The sequence below is a fragment of the Phocoena sinus genome, chromosome 1 (genome assembly GCF_008692025.1).
Source record: "Phocoena sinus isolate mPhoSin1 chromosome 1, mPhoSin1.pri, whole genome shotgun sequence".
Lineage (NCBI taxonomy): Eukaryota > Metazoa > Chordata > Mammalia > Artiodactyla > Phocoenidae > Phocoena > Phocoena sinus.
Window position 1 is genome coordinate 116,183,263 of NC_045763.1, and position 10,160 is coordinate 116,193,422.

The following is a 10,160-nucleotide window of genomic DNA, read 5'->3' on the forward strand; positions in this document are numbered from 1 at the left end:
ATAACTATTGTATAAAACTGTGGCATAAAGAACTGAAGTTTTCTGTGGGAGAGATGCAGATCAAGGCAAACATTTTAGCCTTGAAGAAGGATAGAAAGACCCTGGAGATGCTAAGTCATATTTCAGTGCTTCATATAAATGGATAAAAGAGATTGAAATAACTACCTTGATCTAGTCTAGTGAGCTTATAGGTGGATCACATAATTAATTGAATAATAGATAAAACTCCTAGGACTCAGATGTGGGGGGTAGTGATTGATAGCTACTGCCCACATCAGAGAAGCTGGAGGGCTATTCTGGAGGCATATGTAAGAGGATCAGTTTATTCATAAATTGATAGACAATTGGATAGTTTTCTTCATTTGGCTATTATGAATAAGGCTACTAAGAACAGTCACATAAAAATATTTATGTGGATAGTATTCACTTCTCTCTGGTATATTCCTGGAAATAAAATTGCTGTGTCATTAGGTAAATTTATATTTACCATTAGAACAAGCTGTGGATCTGTTTTCAAAAGTGACTGCATAATTTTTACATTTTCATCAGCAAAATGTGAAGGTTTCAGTCTCTCTGCATCCTCACCAGCACATTTTAGTGTCTATCATTTTAGTTATAGTCATTCTAGTGCATGTGAACAGTCATTTAACTGTGGTTTTAATTTGCATTCTTCTAACTACAAGTGATGCTGGACATATTTTCATATACCTAATAGCCACGTATTTTGATATACCTATTAGCCATTTGTCAACCTCTGCATTACCCTATGCAAAGGACTTTATCCTTTTTTTTTTTTTTTTTTTTTTTTTTTTTTTATGCGTTACGCGGGCCTCTCACTGTTGTGGCCTCTCCCGTTGCGGAGGACAGGCTCCGGACGCGCAGGCTCAGCGGCCATGGCTCACGGGCCCAGCCGCTCCGCGGCATGTGGGATCCTCCCAGACCGGGGCACGAACCCGTGTCCCCTGCATCGGCAGGCGGACTCTTCAACCACTGCGCCACCAGGGAAGCCCGGACTTTATCCTTTGATGAAATGTCTGTTGAAAGAGTTTGCCCTTTTTTTTTTTTTTTTGCAGTACATGGGCCTCTCCCGTTGCGGGGCACAGGCTCCGGACATGCAGGCTCAGCGGCCATGGCTCACGGGCCTAGCTGCTCCGCGGCATGTGGGATCTTCCCAGACTGGGGCACGAACCCGTGTGCCCTGCATCGGCAGGCAGACTCTCAACCACTGCGCCACCAGGGAAACCCCTAGTCTGCCCATTTTTAAGCTGCATGCTCCTTTTATTTTAATTGTAAGAGTTATATGTATATTCTGGATACAAATCGCTTATAAGATATATGTTTTGCAAATATATTATTCTCTGTGTGGTGTTCTCTTCATTTTCACAGTTGTACTTTTTGAAGTGTATATTTCTGGACTCTAAATTCTAACCATTGTCTATATTTATAATTATATGCCAGTGTCATACTTTCTTGATTACTGCATGATTAAGGTAAGTTTTGCAATCAGAAAGTATAAATCCTCCATCTTTGCCCTCCTTTTTCACAATTATTTTGGCTATTCTAGTTCCTTTTCATAGTCATTTTGTGATCACTTTGTCAATTTTTACAAAAAAGTTTATGAGGAATATATAGATCAGTTTGCTCATAATTGCCTATAATAATGTTGAGTTTTACAACCCATGAACATGGATGTCTCTTTATTTATTTAGATTTTCTTTAATTTCTCTCAACATTTGGTGGTTTTCTGTGAATATGTCTTGCACCTCATCTGTTAAGTTTAATCCTAGTTTTTTATTCCATTAAATAAGGAATTATTTTCTTTGATTCATTTTTGCATTGTGTGTTCCTACTTGTAGAAGGCAGAATAATGTCCCTGCAAAGATGTCCATGTATCAGTCCCAGAAACATATAAATTGGTTAGGTTACACGAAAAAGGGAAATTAAGGCTGGAGATAAAATTAAGTTTGCTAACCCTGTGCCCTTCAGATAGAGATCATTTTATATTATTTGGGTGTGACTATGTAATCACAGTATTCTTAAAAGTGGAAGACAGAATCAGAGTTGGGGAAAGATATACAACTTTCCTGGCTTTGAAGAAGGTGGAGGGGGACCATGAACCAGAAGCTGCTAGAAACGGGTAAAGGCAAGATCTTTCCAACACCTGAAGAAAGACATACGAGCCTGCATACCCTGCATATAGATTCCTATATCCATGTATCTGAATGCATTTACTTCCCTTTTCTTTGCAGGTCTTGGCAGAAAACCTCACCATGGTCACTGAGTTCCTGTTGCTGTGTTTTTCAAGCCTTGGTGAAATTCAGCTTGTCCTTTTTGCAGTTTTCCTTTTTCTGTACCTAGTCATTCTCAGTGGCAATGTCACTATTGTTAGTGTCATCCTCCTAGATAAAAGCCTCCACACACCAATGTACTTCTTCTTCAGCATTCTCTCAACATCAGAGACCTTCTACACCTTTGTCATCTTACCCAAGATGTTCATCAATCTCCTTTCTGTGGCCAAGACAACCTCCTTTATGTGTTGTGCCATCCAAATGTTCTTCTTCCTTGGTTTTGCTATTACCTACTGCCTGCTATTGGGAGTGATGGGCTATGATCATTATGCTGCCATTTGTCAACCTCTGCATTACCCTATCCTTATGAGTTGACAGGTGTGTGGAAAATTGGAAGCCACCTGTGGGATTGGTGGGTTCTTGGCCTCACTAACAGTAGTGTATTTAGTTTTCAGCCTTCCTTTCTGTAGTGCTAACAAAGTCAACCATTATTTCTGTGACATCTCACCAGTCATTCGTCTGGCTTGCACAAATACAGATGTTCATGAGTTTGTCATATTCATCTGTGGGGTTCTTGTACTTGTGGTCCCAGTTTTATTCATCTGTGTTTCTTATATCTGCATTCAGAGGACTATCCTGAAGAGTCCCTCTGCCTAAGCCTTTCCACCTGTGCCTCTCACCTCACTGTTGTTATTATTCACTGTGGTTTTGCTTCCTACATCTACCTGAGACCAATAGCAAACTATGTGTCCAAAAAGGACAGGCTGGTAATGGTGACATACACTTTTGTCACTCCATTATTAAACCCCATGGTATACAGTCTCAGAAACAAGGATGTCCAAGTTGCTGTTAGAAAAGTGTTGGGGAAGAAATGATCCCTAAAATTATTTAATTGAAATATTATATTTCAGATTCTGTAAAAAACATAGCTCTTCTACTATAAAGAATGTACTTCCACATCTTTTTAACTGAACATTTTTATTTTTTGAGAGTAGTTGGCACATTTTCATCTCTCAGCTTTTGTACCTCAATTGCAATATAGAAAAGCTCACATTATGTGAGTTTATGTGACACTAATGTCTGCTTTTCCTCTAGAATAAGATGTTATTATGAGGTTTATTGGTAAATATTGAGTTTGGAATGTTATTGTTTGTAAAAATAGTCAAATAGTTGGCCTGACCAGTGTTATGACCATAGTTAATCATCTTAATCACTCTAGTCCACATACTACAATAGACAGTATTTTGAAAGCAATATCCAAACATGAAATTATCCTCATGAACATGAGTGGGAGAAGACTTGCTTACAATTTAAGGAGTTTACAGAATATCTAAACCCATTCATAGACCCAATTCATGATAGTCCTTGCTCATGGCCAATCTTATCTAAATCGCTTCACTCTATTTTTACCATTTAATCTTTTCTTTTCTACTTTTGACATTTTGTTATAATGTTCCTTTTTACCTGTTTGAGAAATTATTTATATCATCCTGTCACAGATTTTATGTTTTATAATTTGAAAATAATGACAGGTTATATTAATTGGCATTTTGCATCTACCCACTAGATTTTCTTCCTGGATGTAAATGTCCCTTCAGTGGTGAATTTCAGAAAAACTCACCATGGGGTAAAAAGATATTCTATTCTGGTTAGGACAGCACATACAATTAACTAGAGTAGTGCTGCTTTATTACGTCACATGCATTAAAAAAATTAAGAGGTGCAATCTAAAATTTAAAGTTTCTGAATATAGAGTATGTAGACATTAGGAAATTAAATTCTATACTGCAGGAAGTTGTAGTAGTTAAATAGAAAGCTCCAGAAGCAGACTTTACACTTAATGCCTTGATCAACTTTCATAAAAAGTGGCTGAGAGGGCTTCCTTGGTGGCGCAGTGGTTGAGAGTCCGCCTGCTGATGCAGGGGACACGGGTTCGTGCCCCAGTCCGGGAAGATCCCACATGCCATGGAACGGTTGGGCCCGTGAGCCATGGCCACTGAGCCTGCGCGTCCGGAGCCTGTGCTCCGCAACGGGTGAGGCCACAGCAGGGAGAGGCCCGCGTACAGAAAAAAAAAAAAAAAAGTGGCTGAGTTTTGTGTCCAGCACTAGTACTTGGAATATTTTCTACAGCAGCCTGATGCTAAAGTGCTTTTAAAAATTTTTTGTGTATCCTACTTTGTAGGTCTAATTTTCTATTATCCTCTTCATGTGTGGGCACACTGAATGACTTTTTAATTTAACTCATCTTTTTTTTAGTGTTTCTATAGTGAACAGCCTTAGAAGAGAGTGATATTGTTATTCTTTGGAGACAATGTGCTTATTGCCTATTCCCTATGTCGAAGCAAAAATAGTGCCAGACTATGTTAAACAGGCAAGGAAAGCTTTCTTCAAGGTTATTTTAGTAAAGGAGAAAGACTATAACTAAGTCTGAACTTGGCAACTCTGACATCATTAGATGAATGGATAAAGAGGATATGATACATATATACAATGGAATATTACTCAGCCATGAAAAAGAACAAAATAAGGCCATTTGCAACAATATGGATGGACCTAGAGATTGTCATACTGAGTGAAGTATGTCAGACACAGAAAGACAAATATCATACGTATATGTATAACTGATTCACTTTGCTGTACAGCAGAAACTAACACAACATTGTAAATCAACTACACTCCAATAAAAATCAATTTAAAAAAAGTTAGGCTTTCAAGAATGTACACATTTGTTTGCACACACAGAAACATCTTTTTCTTTCTATAATTCCAAAACTATCCATTTTAAAACAATAAATTACTGTTTACTGAACACTTACAAAGTGTTAGGCACTATTTTAGTTATAGGATACATTAGTAAACAAAAATAAAAAATCCTGCCTTCATGGAGCTTCTATTCTACTGCGGAGACATAAAACCTAAACGATAAGCAGGATATATTAGTAAATTATATGTTAGAAGATTATGTGTGCTATGGGAAAAAAGTGGAGCAAGGTAAAAAGCACAGGTGTTGGGGGTAATGATTTTAAATAGAGTGTCCAAGAAGACCTCTTTAAGAAGGGGACATTCAAGCAAATACATGAAAGAAGTGAGGAAGAACATTATGGAGGCATAAATTGGCCCTCCTTGTTGTCACCTTTTATGAGTTAAACTTCAGCATCCATCCATGAACAAAAGTACCTCTCAGGGAGTTGGGGGATCCAGTATCATACACAAAAGTATCCAGGAGGAGTTTTTCCCACCTGTGCATTGGATAACGGGTAGATAAACCTTTTTATGCATTATGGAAATGGCAGATGTCTGTGAACTGGCTTCAGCCCCTCTTCATTGCAGTAGGGGAGCACCTGCAAAGTGTTGACTTGGACATACACCCATGGGTAAAAGAGCCTTTGCAGAAGTCCTGGTTTACAGAGGAGAGATATCGCGAGCAAAAAACAAAAACAAAAACAAAAACAGAAACAAAAACAAAAACAAACACAAAACAGGTGCATTGGACAGTGTAAGAAGAAATTTGTCAGTGCCACCTGTCCCCCAAGGTTGCACAGCTTGGGAATGAGCTAGCTGACAACAACCTCTCCTGAGGGAAAAGGGAGAGAAATGACTGAGTGTCTAGGTTCCCCAGCTGTGTGGGATGCTGCAGGAGAAAACTTTCTCTGTCCCAGAGCACCCAGGGTACAGGCAAGACTTTCATGACTGGGTAGGGAGAGGAGATCAGGAAAATACGAGAGAGCATTTAAGGGATGTGGTTTCTGTTGACTGTGTTCAAGACTGTAGCAGCAAGTCCACCCACAAGCTGCTGGGAAAACCCCACTTGAGGATCCCCACAACTGGCCCATGGGCACCCCCAATACCCCAAGTGCCAAGCCCAAATCTTCCCCAACTCTTCAGCCAGCTCCTTGTGAATGTTCCTGCAGTGTCTGTGAGAGTAAGCTAAGGTAAACAGGGAGGGCAAACAGAAAACAGAAGAGTGTCTATGAACAAGGGAGAAAGCACAAAGTTGAGCTACAGCACCACCTTCAGGAAAATGTAAGAGAAGTTTCCAATATCTGATCTGACGTGTTGTAAGATCAAGAGAAGACATACAAACTTAAGAATTCTGCTACATAAAAAGAAATGAAGTATTGATACAAGCTGTAATATTGGATGAACCTTGAAAGCATACTAAGTGAAAAAAGCCAGTCATGTAGGACCACGTCATATATGATTCCATTTATATGACATGTCCAGAACAGGCAAATCTATATAGATGGAAAGTAGGTTAGTAATTGCCTAAGAATGAGGGTGGGGTGGGAAGATTGGGCATGTTGGCTAAAGGTGTGGATTAACTTCTTAGGCTAATAAAATGTTCTAAAATTGATTGTAGTGATGGATGTATAACTATGTGAATATTCTAAAAGCCATTTAATTGGACTCTTTACATGGTTGGCATATATGGTACATGAATTATGTCTCAATAAAGTTGTTAAAAGAAGAATTCTGCTACAAGAGGGAGCATGGAGCAGGTGTATCCATGCAATGTCAGGAAAGCCCAGGGCATAAGTAGGACCAACAAAAAGTATCTTCCACCTGAAGATGGCTAGTAAGGAATGGGGAAGGTGACAGCTACTTCAAATGCGAAAGTAGCCATGTAAATCTCCAAGATATGTAATGAACCAAGGAAACATGACATGATCAAATGATCACAATAATCCTCTAGTAAGTGAACCCAAAGACATGTGATTTGCCCAATAAATAATTCAAAGTAACTTATTTGAAGAAACTTAATGAGCTAAAAGAAAACACACAAAGACAACTCAACAAAGTCAAGAGAACAATACAGAAATGAAATAGGAAATTTAACGAAGAGATATGTTATTTAAAAAAGAGAGTCGTACAGAAATTCTGGTGCTTAGGAATTTAATGAATGAAATTAAAATGCAATAAAGAACATCAACAGCAGAGTAGACCAAACAGAAGATGGACTCAGTGAGTTAGAGAATAGGAACTTTGAAATAACTCAGAGAACAAAGGAAAATTATGAAAATAACAAAGAAAGCCTATGTGATCTAATGGACATCATCAAAAGAACAAATCTCAGAATCATCGGATTTCTAGAAAGAGAAGACAGGGGAAGAGGACAGAAAGTTCATCTGAAGAAATAATAGTTGAGACCTTCTCAAACCTTGGGAGAGACTTGGACACCCAAGTTCATGAAGCTAATACATTACCCCATTATTTCAATTCAGAATGATCTTCTCCAAGACACATTATAATAAACTTTCAAAAATCAAAAACAAAGAGAGAATACTAAAAGCCACAAAAAAATAAAGATTGTAACCTACAAAGTAACGCCCATTAAGCTATCAGCAGATTCTTCAGCAGAAAAGTTACAGGCCAGGCGAGAGCAAAATGATATATTCAAAGTGCTGAATTAAGAAAAAAAGCCAGCCAAGAGTACTCTATCTGGCAAAGTTATTCTTCAGAAACAAAGGAGAAATAAAGATTTTTCTAAATAAACAAAAGCTGGGGGAGTTCATCAATCACCACTAGACCTGCCTTATAAAAGAATGCTGAAAGGAGTTCTTTAAGCTGAAATGAAAGGGTGATGATTAGTAATATGAAAATACATGAAAATATACAACACACTGGAAAAAGTAAATATCTAGTCAGATTTAGAGATTTTGAATTTTTAATATGATATTGTGTTAACTATTCAACTGTAGTATAAAAGTTAAAGAAGAGAATTAGAATGAGTATAACTACTATAATTTCTTCATTAATGCAAAATATTAAAAGGGTTAAGTTTGACATTAAAAACTTAAAAGAGAGACTAAAAGAATGGAGGTTTTTATACAATCAAAGATATGTTTCTATCAGTGTAAGAAAGAAAACACAGTTTTAAAAATGGCTAAAGGATTTAAATAATCTCTAAAGAATACATGCAAATCTCTAATAAGCACAGGAAAAAATGGTCAACAGTATTAGTCGCTGGGGAAATACTAATCAAAACCATTACATACAACTTCACATCTACTAGGATGGCAATACTACTACTACTACTAATAATAATGCAGAAAATACCAAGCGTTGGCAAGGAAATGGAGAAATTGGGACTCATACATTTCTGGTGGGAATGTAAATTAGTGCAGCTGCTGTGGACAACAATTTGATAGTTCCTCAAAAAGTTACAAATAGAATTACAATATGATCTAGTATTTCCACTCCTATGTGCATGCTCAAGAGAATTAAATACATATGTTTACCCAAAAACTTGTACATGATTCTTCACAGAAGTATCACACATAATAACTAAAAAGTGGGAACTACCCAAATGCCAAATGTTGATGGATGGATAAATAAATCTGTTATACCTATGCAATGAAATATTATTCAGCCATTAAAAGGCATGAAGCCCTGATACATGTTACAACATAGATGACCCTTATGCTAGGTAAAAAGAACCATAGGCAAAAGACCACATATAATATGATTCCATTTGTATAAAATGTTTAGGATAGGCAAATCTATAGAGACAGAAAGTAGAGTAGAGGTTGCTGGGGGAAGAGGAGATGACTGCTAAGGCATATGGGGTTTCTTTTCAGGCTACTGAAATATTCTGGAATTAGATAGTGGTGATGGCTGCCCAATTCTGTGAATATACTAAAATCCATTGAATCAACATTTTAAAATAGTAATATTGTAGTATGCGAATTATCTCTTAACTAAAAAAATCAGATCCAACCATGAATACAGACTTGAAAGAGGTTCATAATATACTCTTGCAGAAAAAATAAGTTGCAGAATAATTTAAAGATAGATATCAGATATCTACCTATTTTTCTGTCTACGTATCTATCTATCATGTCTCTCTCTCTAAGTGATGTGTGTTTGTGTGTGCATGTGTATATATTTATAATCAGTCTAACCATAAGTAGTGGAAATTCAAGGATAAGAAAGTTGAGGAAGAGAGGACATTTCAGAATCTATTTTATATATTGGTACTTTTTATTATTCTGAGGATCATATGTTATTTAGATAGTTTTACATTTATTTTGATATAACAATATATTTTAATTAAAAAATGCTAAGTAAACCACTAAGAATCCTGCTGTTGGGACAGAGAGCAAAGGATATTTTTTCACTGCAACTAAATAATAAAAATTTGTTTAATAGAAATGGGGGCTCAGATTCCCCATCCCCCTCCTGCTGACAACCTGCCTTCGCTTCCTGCCCTCAGGCGTGTGAGAGGAGCATGTTTCTTTCCAATAAATACCAATACCTCAAAAAAAAAAAAAAGAAATAGGGGGTATTTTAAAATGAAGAATTGTGTTACGGGTTGAATTGTGTCCCTCTAAAATTCATATGTTGAAGTCTTAACCACTGGTACCTCAGAATGCGACTGTACTTGAGAATAGGGTTTTTAAAGAGCCAATGAAGTTAAAATTAAGTCATTAGAATGGTCATTAGAGATGACTGACATCTCTATAAGAAGAGGAAATGTTTTTTCAAAGGAGGAAATTTGAACACAGAATTATAGAGAGAAGACAATATGAAGACATAGGCAGAAGATAGCCAAAAACAAGTCAAGGAGAAAGGCAACAGAACAAACCAGCCCTGCTGACATTTTGAATTAGATTTCTAGCTTTCAGACTGTGAAAAAATAAATTTCTGTTGTTTAACTAGCCAGGTCTATGGTACTTTGTTATGGCAGCCTTAGCAAACTAATACAAAACGTGGTATAAATATGTTTTGCATATTTAGGAACTCTGAGTAGAATGAGATGGCTGGAGAGGCAGATGTGAGGAGGGAGAGATTTGAGGACAGTTCATGGAGGACCTTATGGCCATCCATAAATGCTTACTTTTGTTGGTTGTGAATTGTGAAGTTTTGAGGAAG

At 37.1% G+C, this 10,160-nt stretch overlaps 1 protein-coding gene across 1 annotated transcript; it reads left to right on the top strand.

Annotated features, from left to right (window-relative positions):
* The first annotated feature begins 2,222 nt into the window (after nucleotides 1-2,222).
* On the top strand, nucleotides 2,223-3,184 carry LOC116763893 (olfactory receptor 10R2-like). The gene is given in 2 exon segments (XM_032652041.1): nucleotides 2,223-2,940; nucleotides 2,943-3,184. Coding segments are annotated over 2 exon segments (960 nt in total).
* The last annotated feature ends 6,976 nt before the right edge of the window (nucleotides 3,185-10,160 follow it).